The sequence below is a fragment of the Topomyia yanbarensis genome, chromosome 2, assembly GCF_030247195.1.
Source record: "Topomyia yanbarensis strain Yona2022 chromosome 2, ASM3024719v1, whole genome shotgun sequence".
NCBI classification, from domain to species: Eukaryota; Metazoa; Arthropoda; class Insecta; order Diptera; family Culicidae; genus Topomyia; species Topomyia yanbarensis.
In genome coordinates this window covers 43,378,947-43,395,489 of record NC_080671.1, presented here as the reverse complement: position 1 = coordinate 43,395,489, position 16,543 = coordinate 43,378,947, and the positions used below count along the sequence as shown (strand labels likewise).

The 16,543-nt window shown below is 38.6% G+C and overlaps 1 protein-coding gene across 2 annotated transcripts in view; it reads right to left on the bottom strand.

Moving 5' to 3' along the window:
• The window catches only part of LOC131683624 (piezo-type mechanosensitive ion channel component-like), a 112,998-nt gene that overhangs the window by 15,718 nt on the left and 80,737 nt on the right, over positions 1-16,543 (bottom strand). The window contains exons 16-26 of one of the 2 annotated variants that reach the window (XM_058965758.1): positions 15,830-15,990; positions 15,248-15,423; positions 15,038-15,187; positions 14,802-14,984; positions 14,423-14,741; positions 13,757-13,813; positions 11,993-12,132; positions 11,412-11,654; positions 1,192-1,503; positions 1,055-1,137; positions 643-921 (exon numbers count right to left, since the gene is read on the bottom strand). In XM_058965758.1, the coding sequence (XP_058821741.1) occupies positions 643-921; positions 1,055-1,137; positions 1,192-1,503; positions 11,412-11,654; positions 11,993-12,132; positions 13,757-13,813; positions 14,423-14,741; positions 14,802-14,984; positions 15,038-15,187; positions 15,248-15,423; positions 15,830-15,990 (2,103 nt within the window). Of the gene's footprint in view, positions 1-642; positions 922-1,054; positions 1,138-1,191; positions 1,504-11,411; positions 11,655-11,992; positions 12,133-13,756; positions 13,814-14,422; positions 14,985-15,037; positions 15,188-15,247; positions 15,424-15,829; positions 15,991-16,543 lie in introns of both variants that reach the window. The other variant, XM_058965757.1, reaches the window with a different exon arrangement.

Sequence of the window (16,543 nt, the reverse complement as noted above, 5' to 3'; positions counted from 1 at the left end):
ATTGCGTTAAGAATGTCTGGTTTCCACTGGAGCAGCGCTACCAGTGACGGTTTCAGCATACAATGAACTTTTGATGTTATTTTACTTGTATCGAAATATTGATGAACACCGATGAAACATGCTTATTAGATTAGATTAGATTGGTTTTGTATTGTAATTTTGACCTTTTATGAATAGGCTAGGGTAATTAAAATGAGCAACTGAACAATTTTGTTTGTTTCACCATTTTCAAGAGAAAATAAGTTTTGGAAGCCAATATTCTTAAAAAACAATGGCATTTAAAGGCGTAATAACATATTACTGTTTTTGAGGGAGCTGGGTTTTCTTTGGCTTAACACAGGTCAAATCATAATCAAAATGCCATACACGAACCCGTCTGCTGATTGAAAACAGGTACTCGAGACATTCATACCCCTTAAACAGTTTTTTTTTCTACAAAAGGGAATGGATTGGTGTTGAGCACCTACATTGTGATCGCTAATCGAAAGGGACCATCAAAATGTGTACGTTTGTTAAAGGAATGCATTCAAATGTAAAAATTTCCTAAGAACTAATTAGTCCCGCCAGTTAATTTGTTATGTTAGTATAAATAGGGTGCACTAATATGATTCATGAGGCAGTGCGCCATGATAAAAGCATTACCCTTCATCCGTAGGAATATACTGATCGGCGTATGTAGCGGGAGATGTTTGTTCGTGGCTGTCTGCAATAGTCACAGCTTTTGATGAGCTAATTGATGAGGTTCGTGGTGGTGGTAGTACAGATAGCTGTGGCAAAGAATGTGGTTGTTGTTGATCGGTAGCTATACGCAATGAACTTCTACTACTGTTTACAGAACTACGGCTCAAAGCAACTCTACTTTGTATTGGTGTTCCAGCGCAGGATTTGACACTACCGCTACTAGCACCAGAACGCGAACTACTAAAACGAAATCAAGGTACACATACTGAAACTATAACGATTTGGGACATGCACGCTTGGGGTTATTAACATAGGTAATGACAACACAAGTTAATTCGACACTTAGTTACCAAATTCACATTAAGGTACGTACTTTCCCGATCGCACTGCACCTTGAATAGGAGTCCACACCATACTGGTACCGGTTCTCATGCCCGCTCCAAACCCAGGTGTTTCCTAGAGCAGATTTTGTTTTAAATAGATGTCATACAATAAAACTAATAAAGTTACCTTCAAAGTTTTCTTTTCCTTGGCCAACACTTTCATCACGTACCGGTAGCTTCTAGATACACGATGCAAGCGTAATGTCAACGAACCAATTGCACCCGCTATAAACGCTACTACCAGATGCAAGCCGGTAAAGGATAATCTCGACTTCTTCGGTTCATCAATCCGTTCTTCCTCTTCCCCATCCTCATCATCACTGATCAGCCGAGCTTCCTCTTCCGCAGTGGTTTGTTGTGGTCTCGGATCTTTACTCGTGCTCGGTTTCTGCCCATCCGGTTGTTCGGTGTCGGTGTCACGCTTCAACCGGCTCTGATCCTGGCAGGATTAGGAGGAAAATATTTAATCGTTGTTTTCTGATATAATTACCAAGAAAGCAACACATAACCAAAGCCGAATTCAAATAATTTCAAATGTTTCAAACGTGATGCTATGGGTTGTAAAACTGGTGGTAAATAGAGTGGTGCAATTCAAGCGACAGCAGTAGTTTCTAACTGCCTACGTATGGAGGTTTTGCCATAACACCAGAATAGATGATTCGATATAGAAGATAATGTTTAAATACATGTACAGTGACGATCACGATGATGATAGGAATCTTATAAATTAATAGCAATGATTTTTTTTTGCGTAGCCTGCAGTTGAACTTACTTATAAAAGCGTTTTAAAGATGTAAATAGAAATTCAAAAGGGTATTTTTTTAGTGCACCGATTAAATTTTGTGCATAAGGGCTCAACAATAACTAACATAAAAGTTTGCTTTAAATGTTTCGGATCCTCCTCATCCATCAGTAACTAGCGACAACTTGGGGCCAGTTAGATGGCAAATCCTAACTAGCACCAAATTGACGCCAGTTAGATACTAATCCAAAACAGTCACAGGTCAAACCAACAGACAATATTTTCGATTCCGCTTTCTTATCAGTCAACCAGAACGCTCTGAACCAGCCAGTTATATAGTTGCTCACGCAAGACGTGTGACTTTTTTGAAATAAGCGTGTAACTGGCGCCGATTTGAACTAATCATCCAACTGACCCCTAGTTGGTGCTAGTTACTGATGAGAAGAACTCGAAAAGTGGGATTTTTCTAAAGGTATGTAGTAATACAAAACATATGACACAGTGCTATTACATTACCTTCACCTTTCTAGTTTCTCCTATTAACGTGCACTGGGCAACAGGACCGTGCAAAAATTACTTCCCTTGGCAATGATTTGCCTCAAGGTGCGATGGATGTTGAAATAAAATCAACTCCCCGCACAGTGATCACCTTCCATACAAAAGTCGGACAAAACCTCAAAAGTGGCCCGAATTTGATGAAAACTTCACATTAGGGTAATTTTGTGACGCTGAATTCATATATGATGTTCATTTTTTTGTTTTTTAAATCCTCAAAATTTTTGCGCTTAGGGTGGTTCGAAAATTCAACATTTACGAATATAAAGTGCACTATTTCCAAAAATTCATTTTCAAAAAATTAGGTGCGGTGAATTTTTTAGCAGAATACACATTTTTTCAATTGTTGATAATGATAAGACACATCTATAAATTATATTGCGAACCCTGGGTAGTCAAAGGCTACCATGCGTCTCCTTCAGACGTATCACGAAAAATCACCTTTTTTCATACCTCGGGGCAGAAAGGGGCAAAACAAGATATTCATTTTCGGAAAGTACACTAATTTTCAAGTATAATGAACAACAAGCGATCTTTCCGAACCGTTTCAAAAAAAAGTACAGTCACTTTGAAAATTATAACTTTAAACTATTGCTCGATTTATTATTCGTTTTTCATGTCTGAGCGAGAAGAAAGGCTTGTATCGACTAAATCGAATGGCAGCTATAAGTCCAGCGAATAACCTTTCAAATGAAATCAGTTTGACCCCAATCGGAATCTTAACTAAAAAGATATATTCATTTGAATAACTTTGAATAGGTTTGAAAAGAGTTTTCCTCAGAATTCATCATCTATTTCACCTTTGAAGTTCTGTATAAAATTGAACTCTCGTCTTCGGGACTTAATATTTTGAGAAGACTCTATTCAACCTGTTAAGAAACAGAGAAAAATGTTAAATCACGAAAAATCTAAGATAAAATTTTGAGGTTTTGTCCGGCTAGGCGACACTGTGCCCCGTCTCAAGCTATATCCATGATCTTTTCCGGGCCAAAGACATTGAATTTATTGCAAATTTTTTAAGCTTTGGCGGAACGATATACTGCCGTGACAGAAATAACGAAATAGTAATAGTAAATAGTTTAAAACAGGCAAATAATATTACTGGCTACAGGCCTTTCACGAAGATGTGCATAGTATATGTACCAGTTAATCGGGTTGCAGTTGACGGGGTCGTCTCGGATTTGAGTTTGAATTACGCGGATCTGCTGACAGATGGGGTTGGTGGTTTTAAAGACCCTGTGTTTCAGCTTGGGAAGATACCGGACAGCAAACGTTGCCATTCATCATCAGTCGCAGCTGACGGGAAGAGAACATATGTCAACTCAGACTCCTATCGGGTGACCTCCGTCTCTGCTCTATCTAACTACCAATCTTTTTGACAAGGCTCTTTACTTGTTCGCCATTTTGTTTGATCATGAACTGTAGGGGAATGTGTTCGGTTGTCGGCACAGTTTTGTTTTTGGCTCACAACATTACTACAATTGAACAATATACGGGAATAAGCATACCAATGGAGAGCTAGAGGCCATAGCTAATAACTTATTGAAGAATTTAATTTATTTTGTCAACTTAAAAAAAGTCATTAACAATTTAGTAAAATGATATTTTTTACCATTTTGAAAAATGTGGTCGGTTGTCGGCACCCTAAAAAAAATTACTGAAAAAGGAAAAATATGAATGATGATCATCACGATTCAAAGGGAGAAGGAAATTTATTCAGTTCAACAACCATCAAAGGCATTATGAACATCTTTCTTCATCAGAACCACAATATGTGTATGCGAAAAACTAGTGCGAATATTACGCACTGCTAATGCACTGACGGATCGCATTCACTGCCATTGAGTTAGTTTCAGGTAGTCTATTTTTTACCAAAGCTTCAGACAGATCAGATAGAAGTCAGTCAAAGGGGAGGAGGGCTACAGGGTCACAGCGAACTCCCCGCCCACCAAATTATCAGGTCGTGACAATCTGGTATATACAGTGCTACCTAGCGGTGAAAACACGCCAAAGATCGATCTCTGGTATCTATTCGTAAAGCCCGTTCCAAAATATCCATATTGATTAGGTTATTGAGAGCATTTGCCACAGAAAATGGGGTGCCGACAACCGACCATGTTTGGGTGCCGACAACCGATTTTAGTAACCTTTTTGAAAACTGATCAAAAGAAAACTTGTGGCGAACATGTCGGTGCCATTCAATGCAGAATCACAAAATAGAATAAATTGACATCGAACATATTCAATGCGCATACTTTTTAGATCGATTTACTTCTTTCTGTAACACTAAGCAAATCATTAAAAAAAAACTTTTAAGTAGAATTTCACTTGTTCAAAAAATATATTGGTTGTAGAACAGAACATTCGAGTCTGTTTGCTTCAGCAATCGGCACAAAAAGATCGCGCGAATATATCACACAAATAATATTTATCAGAATGTCCATATCTGGTTTCTGTCAAAAGCTACATAGGGGTACCGACAACCGACCAGTGCCGGCAACCGACCACTTTCCCCTACTAATTGCTAACAACTGGTACATACAGCCACCCATTGTAGCAATAAGGTTTGTTGTGGGAATGATGTTGTTGACCGTATTGTCACAGCTTTAAATATTTTTTATAAGCATCTTAGCTGTTACCACGCAATAAAATCAGCAAACGACGTCCAAAGATTTCATCAGTTCTACAGTGGAATTGCGTAAGAATTATCTCGAAAATCGATTTCTTTAAAATTTTAATAAATAATTTGAAATACGATGCATTTGCATTATGCGAAACATGACTTACTTAAGAAATAAACCTCAATTTCCATGATTTCAATATTATTCGCTTAGATCGACTTTTGGTGTCAAAAAGTGCTATTCTTTCAAACGAATCGACCTCCCCTCGACACCAAGCATTGAAGTTGAAGTTGGCCATCAACGGCTTTGCGATATTGCGGAACACCTCCCCGCACCTAGGCGGGTAAGAGTTAAGTTCAGTTTCACGATGATAATCGATCTACCTCACTCCTTTAGATTTGTGACTACTTCAATATGACTATTTTGAACTTGGCTGAAATGATATGGATTTCGGCTCCCCCAGCACGCCCGAGCGCTTTAGACTTGTCCCTTTGCTCGACAATGCTGCGGTTAGATAACGTATGGAAAGTAATTCGTGATCCCCACGGCAGCGACAATCACTATTGCTATCGCTTTAGGGCCACCGAATACAATTATTGTTTCGCATGCCCTCAGACGAAATATTGATTTGAAGTCCAATCGAGTCCACGCAAGAGCCTACTCCGAAGGAAGAGTGCGAGCTCCTGGCTGGTTTGATTCTCGATACCGCGATTCAAGCTTAGACTAAACGCGTACCAGACGCGAACTCTCGCGGGCGTCCTCTCTTCTCATGGTGAGACAAAAAGTGGTCCGAGCTGTACGCGGATAAGGCAGCCGCGTATAAAACCTTCCGGGACGACGGGCTATCCGTTAGCTATCGGTAGTACGCGATGTTAGAAACGCGAATGAAGAGTTTGATGAAAGCCAAGAAACGTAGCTACTGGCACCGGTTCGTTGACGGGCTCACGAGAGAAACATCGAAGAGTACTCTTTGGGGCACGACCCGGCGCTTACGAAACCGAAACAGTACTAACGAGGCAGCTTGCAGATGACGGTGTGGTCTCTATTACAGCCGTCGATTTGCAAGGACCACTGCAAGATACCTTGGACAATTTGTCCACTTGGGCCCTCCAGCTGGGTATTGAGTTATCCACGTAGAACACTGAACTAGTCGTATGTTCAAGGAAGCGTGAACCAGCGTAACTACCAACTTGTTAATGCGATGGGTTCAACGTTATCGTTTCAACGCAATATCGTTGAATCGATAATTTTTCCGATGAATTCAACGGCGTTGATTTTGCGTTAATTTAATCGTTCATCGTCAACGCACTTCGATGAAATTAACGTTAACGAAAATTTTGCGTTGATTTCTGTTTTGAGCACGTATAGAATTGTGCTTATGCTATCTAGTAGATGTATTTTTTATATATGTCTAATACATATTGTCTTTGAATAAATAATGTTTCGTACTGACTAAAATGCTACGTCAAAACCTATTTTAATTTGAACATTTCTCTACTTATATTAAAGTCGAAAATGTTAGATTAGATATAAAACAATTTATATTTGATTTTAATTGGACTACCAGACAATTAAATGGATCCAAACATAAGTACAACTAAAATATTTCTAAAGAAATCTAATTAAAGACGCCATATCAGTAACGAAATGAATATGGGTGAGGCTTGCACAACGAAATAATTTTATTAAGTAGACCTAAACTCCTCTATGCCATTCGTATTGTCACCTGAAAATATGGTCACTTCTGTCTGATTTTTTTAAAATGGAAAGAAAATGCATTACATATGTGGTCTGCCATAGTCACGGAACGATACAAAGGTGTTGAAATCAACATTTTAACAGCAATCAATCTAGCTTGTGTACACTCCTGAAGCAGTATTCTCGTCGCATTGTTGAGAATTTTGGTAGCGGCAAATATTTAATAAATTCAATAACTAACTACATTAGAAATGAACAAAACTTTGAATTTCAAATTATGCTGCATATTGACAGCTTTTCCCAAGATAGGCTCTTCGTGAGAATTTTTAAATTATGGGAAATTTACCATGAATAACGTTTTTATGTTGCGAAATAAAGAATTTCTTTTTCTTCTTTTATTAATGACTAAGAGTGAGATCTTTTTTTTGTGTTTTTAACGACATTCAATTCGCAATGGACTGGAAATTGGAGTATATTTTTGAAAATTAAAAGCCATAGTACTCAAGGGAGAGCAAGGACGCTTTTCTAAACTTTCTTCCTTCACCTCCTTGCTCTCTCTTGAGTACTATGGCTCTTAATATTGAAAAATATACTTCACTTTCCAGTCGCTTGATAATTGAATGTCGTTAAAAGAATTAAACATAGTAGTCAATTCAACCATATTCAATTCAAATAGTACTCAATTCGCCCATATTCAATTCATAACCTCAATTTACAGATAGATGACAATCGCTAAGGCAAATTATAGGCCACAGAATTTTATATTCGATCTTTCATACACGACTGGTCTTGAAATAAGCTGTGCCGTTTATATTTATAGATTCGCGAAATGTTCATGTTTCATTTTGAAAGAAATTTTTAAAAAACTTTTAAGAGGAAAAGCATTGAAATTTCTATTTGCGATTTATCAAAATGTAGAATAGTTATGTATGGATTATTATTTTTTAAGTGTACATAGCTAAGTTTGCTTTATACATCTTCTTTGACTACATTGAAAGTAATTCGAAATATGTAACAATCACAATTCGTACAAAGCGTAAGGAAATTACCAGGTGCGCAATGAACAAAAAAATCATTGTTTCAGCCACTCATGATTAGTGCGGTCGTTTTTGCTATGCTATCACAATTCGTACAAAAGGATACAATACAACAAAGAATCATTATTTGTATCCAGCATAAGAAATGCGAGAATTGGAAAAAAAAATCTTTTAACACTCCGGAGCCGCTGTTGCCCTAAGACGATTTCGCTAGATTTTCAGAGCAGCGTGCACTCAGTGTACTAGCGCGACTGCCGGAAGGTTAAAAAAATAAAAGCGAATTACAGTATGCGGGTGCAGCTAAGAGAAATTCGCTCCGATATTTCTAACCTTCAAATGTTTTGTTGCGATCTCAATTGCCATTAAAATAAGTTTCATTTTAGAAACATTGGGTCACCCGGCCCAGGCCCGGCTAGCTACAGTTCTTTTCTTTCAATGAACTTGTAATTTGAAATACAAATGATCGAGCGTTTTCGGGCTTTCGATTCTCTCACTGATAACGCGACAAAAAAGAAGCTTTCGATTTCATTGGGTCTTAGGAGCGATGCTTCTTGAAGTCACAATTTTAGCTTGCCATTTTGAGGGTTAAAAATGGTTTGCTGAAATTGTTTCCACGAAATGATACGTAATCATTTTCATTGAATGTATTGAGCAGTTTCACACCTGTTCAGTTATGGGGCCCCTCAGTTTAATAGTGCCCAGGGGCGCTGAGTAGTTTTTAACACGGCTCTGGCCGATGTATATTCTCAATAGTATGACGCCACCTGCTATTCAGCTGATGATACATGGGACATGGTTCCATGATCGATTGCCATTGCATGTGGACTTGCACAAAGGAGACATCTTTGGGTCTATGCCTACTTTAAGAATGCTCCTACAACTAACCTCAGAATCTGTACTTTATATAAAATTAAAAATATACCTCCTTACAGAAATATTTTTAAATATAAATTTAAAGTGTGAATAAATTATACAATTTCTCCGATGAAAAAAAAATACTTTCAACAGAATTCAACGCAAAAATTTCCGACAACGCAAATGTTGAATTCAACGAAGTGCGTTGACGATGACGATGAAAATAACGTAAAAATCATCGCCGATAATGGAGCTAAATTCATCGTTATCGGCGGTAAAGTTGAATTCAACGTTAACAACCCTGGCAACTACAGCTTTAATTAATGGGTCAAACTATTGTTCTAGTTTCAAATTTAAAATATCGCGGGGTCTGATTCGACTCTAAAGGTACCTAGAGATGTCATATTAGCTATTTGAAGCAGAACTGCCAACAAAGGATCAACTTTCTCCGATCAGGCTGTACCAAACAGCGATACTGTCTGTGATGGAGTACGAGTATTTCTGTGTTCACTCTGTTGCAAACATATATTCCATCAAACTGGAGCGAGTCCAGTATTGTTGTTTGCATATTGCTTTGGGTTGCATGCACTCGACCCACACGACGAGTCTAAAAGTGCTGGCGGGTGACCTTCCGCTGAAAAATTAATTTTGGGACCTTTCATTTCGATTGCTCATCGGATGCGATATCTTGAGCCCGTTAGTAATTGCAAATGTCGAAAGGCTTGTCGAGCTCAATTTCCATACCTGATTTAAGTCCTTGTACTTCGATTACATGGCACAAAATATCAATCCTTCTTTATATTATCCCAACCGTGTTAATCTCTCTCATGCTTCTGATTCAACTGTATTCTGCGACACATCCATGAAAGATGAGTTTCGTGGAATCCCCGATCTCATACGTCCGCAAGTGATCCCAAACATCTTTCAACTGCTGCTACAAGATGTTTTACACCGACGGACCAAGTCTCGATAGCTCCACCAGCTCCGGTATATTAAATCAAAACCTCGCCGCCTCCTTCAAACTCAATGATGCTGCTTCAATTTACGTCGCAAAACTATTCAGTATACCTTTGGGATTATTGATACTTGGCCCACCGATTATTATTTTACCATATCGGACACCATCAGCTCAATAGAGGTTCTTCGTTCGATGAAACCTAGCAAGCACATTCCGTATTTCCTTAGGAAAATATGGGAGCACTTGCATGACTTATTTGTAAGATTCTAGAAGATTACCTAAGTTTGCATCCCTTCGCATTGCTCCATTCCTGGGAATGAAGAAGAGAACTCTAACTAAGTGGGTGGGCGCTTTAGAAGGTGACATCTACGAAAGACAAATTTGCTACAATACATTTTTCAATATCTCTCGTCTGAAAACGCTAGAAATTTATCAGGCCTCGCGGAGCAATGGAGAGTTAGGACGGTAGCTACATCCTATTATCCCGAAGATATCAACGAAACTTTGGTTTAGAGGAATGGATGTGAATCGGGTTTTAATTGCTGTCTCGGCTCATAGTTAATCACTACATGTTAGATGCTCATCGTATTGAGCACGCGAATAGTGGTATCTGCTCTTGTGGCAACGGTTATCACGATATCGAACATATAGTCTGGGCATGCGCAGTTCAGCTAGCTCTAATCCAATGTCCCGGTTTGGGATGTACTGTACTGGCAAGCCACGCTCTCCGCTATATGCCCCTCGTATACACCTTTCTAAAACCATCAATGTACAGATTTAATCGCCCTTTTCATTTTTTCGCAAGTGCTTTCTTCTACCTGTATCGTGCAACATCGACGGTTTGATGCAACTTCAAGGTGACTCGAAACATCTCTGTCGAAAGAGTAAACAAACACGGGACCTACAGCTCAAACATCACACGCGCAACGCCGCTGTGTTGCCGATCCGCATCTGAGCTATACTACGAAATCATTTGGAGGAACCCCTCACGCCTCGAGGAAGACCGCTCTGCGTCTCAATGCATTAAATGTTCCACTTAATTCATGATTAATTACTCTAATAATCTCCCTGCTAAAAATCCTATATCGCATTACTATATAAAAACACACTAAATGACGCCCTTAATCTTACGAATATTATATTATCCCCTCTTGTATATGTATAAGTTAGCTGTAAAATTTCTTTAGTTTCATGATAAAAAATAATAATTAAATGGGTAATCGCCTAGTTTTAAGAAATTCAAAATGCAAAACAAAACAAAAATTGGCACCTTTAATGCAAACGTGCCTTATCAAATAAACGAATTGAATAAAAAAAATCTGATGGTTGATTCAAGTGGAAGAAATACCATATTGTAAAATAATATTGCTAGGAATACAGGAATGAATGATAAAGCGTTGTCGTGGCAAAATTTTGGCAAGTAATGTAATCATTGAATGACAGACAGTTGCAGACAGATCACTAGAATATAGCATTATGTTGTATATGTATATTGAATAAGACACTGCGAAATCAGTTAGAATATGTTTTTCAATAAATATTGGATGAACAGAATTATTTACAATTGAAAAAGCCTATAAAACCTACAAACCAGGTGTAAAGCAGTGAAAAATTAAGCGTAATAACTAGAGCGTCATAAATGCTCGGCCAGATCACTTGAATATAGTATATAGATTACAGGTTATCTAACTACATGTAATAGAGGGTAGGAGAAGGCAGAATGAAACACGAGCAAACTCTAAAACCATGTCGCAGCCCAGGAAATACGATCAGCTAGAAATGTCACACTGTTAAGGATCATATGAGGTACAGGTATTCAGTTCGATGCACTAGCCGAGAAACAATAGAGAATTCAAAAATCTACCAAAAAACAAAACTCACAAAATGAGTATGGCGTGGAATTGGTTCGGAAATGGCGGAACGATCCGTGGCCGCTGTCCCGGTCCGGTCAGTTGGTTCACGATCGCGGATGAATGATGCTCGCCGCAAAACGGGTGATGATTTGCGTCGGACAACCGGTGTTCCAGCGGTTCCCCCTGGATCGGCGGTTGTCTTTGTCGCTGACACTTCTGTCTCCTGATTTTGCGCTTCCAATTCGTTTTGCTCTTTGATTTTCGCTATCAACTACAACACGTGTAAAGGAAAGGGACGAAAGCGGGCGGTGCGAAAAATGGTGCCCGCACGGTTCGTAACGCGAATAGGCGGTAGTCGATCGACAGAGTTGATTTTTGAAATTGGGTGAAATAGTGCACGTGAGCGTAGGTGATATTGTGTGTCCGTTTCGATTTGAAATTTAAAAGTTTTGATTATAAAATTTGCATCAATTAGAGTATCGCGAATACCTAAGAAACCAAGTTCGTGGTACAACCATATTTAAAAACAAACTTTATAAGAAAAAAAAACCAATCGCAAAACGAACGCGAATTCAAGCCAGCATGGGGTAGATTTGCTTGATACTTTACCTTTCCGAGCGTCAGATGTTTGCGGTTCATGCGACGTTCCGCTGTGGTGTAATCCTCGTCGGAGTCTCGTGGTTGCATCAGGTCCAACTCAAACTCATGCTCTGTGTCTTCAAACATGTAATAATCGCCGGACCGAATAGCTACGTAGAAGACAGAAAATAAGATAATGTTAGATCCTCATTTTACCCATTTTTCACTATTGACGTTCAGTCAATGTCAATGCATTGGTCACCTAAATGTATTCTTCGACAGTATTCGTGTATTTGACAGTTGTTGCTATTTGTGCAGACACATTAATATTTACTGTGGTTGAAATAAATAATAGTTTCAATTGTGCTATTTGGTAGTAATCTTTAGAGAAAAAAATTAGTTTTTGGGTTATAGTGTTACTAATAAGACACCTCATAGGTACCGTACCGAGCAGCATAAGGCCGAATGGCACTGCATATTATGTCCGTATAATTTCCATCAATACAAAAATAGATCTAAAATTGAAAAATAACACATCTTACTGTATTAGTTATTATTTGAGTTGGTAATACTAAGCAGAAATTCATTTACAACAAAGGTCCATTTCTAGTAGTTGTTAGCTATACGCAAACTTCTAAGAACGTGACGTTTTTTAGATCTTTCTTAAGGTTGTAGTTCAAGAGCTTTTATGTTTGTTGCCGGACCCATTTTGATTTTAATATTAATACAGAATTGATACTATGTTAGAAGATTCGGGTGACTGGAAAATGCTTAAAGAATTTGAATGTGCGAATGGAAAATTGCAAAATAAAAATGGATAACAAAATTTATTTGTAATTGTTGTTGATCAGCATCAGAATACAAGAAAAACTAACATGAAATATTATAATGATTTGAGTGCATAATTTGATGAATAAGATGAAAAGACAAGTGCGTAAGCCAATTTACGAGTAAGGTCCACTAAGACCTTCAGCGATTTTGTTAGTAGCTAGAAGCGCTTTGCAGACAAATAACAGATTCATCGAGAAAATCAAATTATATTTAACTTGTACAAGAACTCCTTTCGATTCCCGACACATGTTTTAGTCACAGATGAATTCCGATGAGAACAGTCAGACCTTGCTGAAAAAAGTTAAAATTATTCCATCCCAATAAAGTTTAGTCGATCCTTCTGAAACGAGGACTAGCGAGACATATTCGAAGCGATTACCACAAGAAGCTTTCACAAGGAATTGAAGTTGAAGGTTTCCAGGCGATTATGACTGAAGTGAGCATGATGACTACTTCTGTTAACCATATTTTGATGTTCATAGTATCTACTGAGGACTATTTTCTTAGTACATCAAATTCGTGAATATTTTCCGAACTTTTTAGATAAGCCGAAATTGTCGACGATTTCAGTTTAGAATATCAACGAAACCAATCGCCATAAATTCACTAATTTATCCGAAACATTAGTATTCTCTAATAGATGCCAACAAAGTCAGAAGCACTGATCGCACCATTCTACCTTGTCTTATTGACTGTCCTAATTCAGTTCATTCTATTCCAAATGAACAACGAGTTCATCTTCAGGTACACTTGAGTCACACTTGCCATGAAACCACCAACCTGTTCTGTTGAGATTTCTTTAGATTGGACGTATGTATCATGGCGACAGTTACGAGATACAACTGTAAAAAGCTTATTTTTCGATACATAGTTGTTTGTTATACCAGATAAATGGTGCTTGAGAGAGTGCAGCAGAAGTTTTCGTTAGAGGAATTTGACGAAAAAACTTAACGTATTCTTTACCCGCTGATCTGTTCTCCGAAATTTTGCGCCACAGGCTCGGTCGTGGGGGCCGGGAATCTATAGAGAAATAAGGCATATAATTTCATAATAATTTAAAAAAATCAGATGTGGGATAAGAGTTAGCAAAATCAGTAGCGATTCAATTAGAAAAAATAAACGGTGGGGTCAATAAAAGCAAAAAGCATGTTTGTACTCTTTGTATTTAGATACACAGCAGCTGGTGCAATGTATAAGCTGCGAATTTCGCGTGCTGCGGTAATGGGAGTGCATGGATTTTCGGAGATATATTACCTTAAATCTGTATATTCGAAAAATACCACGAGATTAAATTTAACGTAAACGAACATTTTGTTGGCAAATATTAACTTTATTTCTGACCATTTGTTATTTACAAAATGAATACGTACCACTCTTGGGAAATCCGAAATTATTACGTATTTGGGAAGATTGAGTTAGAGTTATCGAAGAGTTTATTTACACGATTAACAATTGGTGGGCGATCAAACTGAAATTCATTAGGAATTAAATTGTCCTATCATAGAACGCCAACCTATTATCCATGAAACGAAAACGCATATTTACAAGAAGCCGGTACAGGGGGATGGGTAAATTTTCTGGATTGAAAGCGAACAACACCGAGAAAGGAATCAATTCTATTATAATTACACTCATGATGCGAAAGTGGCGAACGGGATCTTGCCGAGCGAATTGAATCCCGAAAACCGGCTTCCCCGACAGGACCCCAGAAGCTACGAGCACGAGAACGTTTTCTGGCCGCTCCCGTGGCAGTCATATCATCATACCGGGTGGTATCGTCGTCAACAAAGAGAGAAACCAGAAAACTGGATCGCCTGCGACTGGGATCAACGGTCAGTTCTTCCGGTGCAATCGATGTGCCCATGCTGGACTGACGGCGGTGCTGGTGGCGTAGGGTTGGGCGGGGTGAACGCGGTGATCGTGGTGTCGGAGCCTGATCTACACTATCCTGGAAAGGGAGCTTTGATTGCCTGTTAGATGAATCCGAGAATTTGAATGAATGGATTACTTCTCCTGGAGCTAGATTATTTGAAAGGCGACGCTGCCTTGGGCTAACTGTTAGTTCATTGGGGCTAGGCCAGGACACTACGTTTAAACTAGATTGTCGGCGATGTTGACGAGTTTGCATTGCGGTTTTATTTGGGGACAATAAAGTGTTCGTAGTTTGAATTACTAAAGCCGGTTGTTCCTTCTGAAAGCAAAAAGTTTATTATTCATACACATATTTATTACTCTACCTGCTACCTCGCACGGTGGGGGTGAAAATACTGGAAACGTATCATCTGGACTGCAAACCCTTGCTAACAACTCGTTCGGTGATTCGAAAGACATGCGTTGTGGATCCAAATAAGCGTCCAGTGAAACAGTCATCAGTGCAGAGCTGGGTGATGGAGCCTAAAAAGAAAATTGTGTATATTTACGAAGCTAAAAGTACGAGCTCTAACGAACACAAACCTGTGTATGATAGGATCCCCTACCAACGGTCAGTCCTCCATTATCAGAGGGAATATCCGGAATTCCCTCGCCTTCGATTATCATTGAACCTCCAGCGATTTCATCCTCGATTGGTGTATGGTATCCTGCATATGACGACAAACTATGAGTGCGTGCCATACGCTCACCATCTTGTTCTGACCAAAATCGATCAACGGAAAAGAAAATGGAACAGAAATCTCTCTCGTTAGTGACATTTGAGATGCTCGAAACCAAGTTCGTACTACTCTAGCGGAAGTGTCGTACTACCACGTGTCGTGCTATCCACTATAGGTCACTATGGCTCTAAGGTGGGAGGGATTCTACGAGTTATATTTAACGTCAATTAAAGCAAACTCAACTCAAAACACGATTCGATCCTGTACTTACGTCCCAGTAACAGAAAAATACTTACTCATTTGCTTATCTCTCCCAAAATGAAGAACGAAAATTATAATTTGTTTTCTACCCGGTTCTCACTTTAACTGATTTTCGCGGAAATCAACAGAAACTCGGCACAAATATCTAGATAATCTGTACATGTCAAGAAGATGCAGTTATTACCTTTGGCGTGGGTGGTCGGATCATGCACTGGTTCCAGAATCTTCTGCTGTGTCGCTTTGATACGATCCATCTTCATTTTGATCTTTTGCAGAATTTGACTCTCGCGTTCAATTTCTAGCTTGACATCTTTGATTCGAAGCTCCTCGATCAACTCCGCTCCTCTGAAAAGAATCATGAACGATAAGTGGTTTAGTAATTTCGCTTAAAGTTATTTTGATCGTTCTTTATTTTTGATCATAGCATCCGGAGGCAGATTCGTCTGTATTATGAATTCATTTAGTATAAGGTCATTTAGCATAATATATAGTTGACATAATGATTTTTATCTTTAGGAAAACTGTCATTCTGCATAATAATCATATTACTTCAATGCGCATATTTTCCTTAATGAAAATCGTTGGCTATGGTCCACTAGGAGGTTGATACTACTATTATCTTTCTCCGAACGAAACCTGCCCGGAGACTGGTGAAGCCAAATATTGATCTACAGAGATAGGGAAAATGACAAGTTTCCTGAAATTTAAAAGTTTTCTCAGAAATTCATAGAGCTTTTACCCTTGAACACGTGCATATTCCGCGAAAACTGCAAGAAACATTGTTGAAACTCGGCAATCTGTAATCATATTTTCTGGCTTCTTTGAAGTGTGTAGAACATTGAGTTTGTTGAACATGCCATCCGTGGAACTTACAGTACTTTCCTGGTAGTCGTCATTA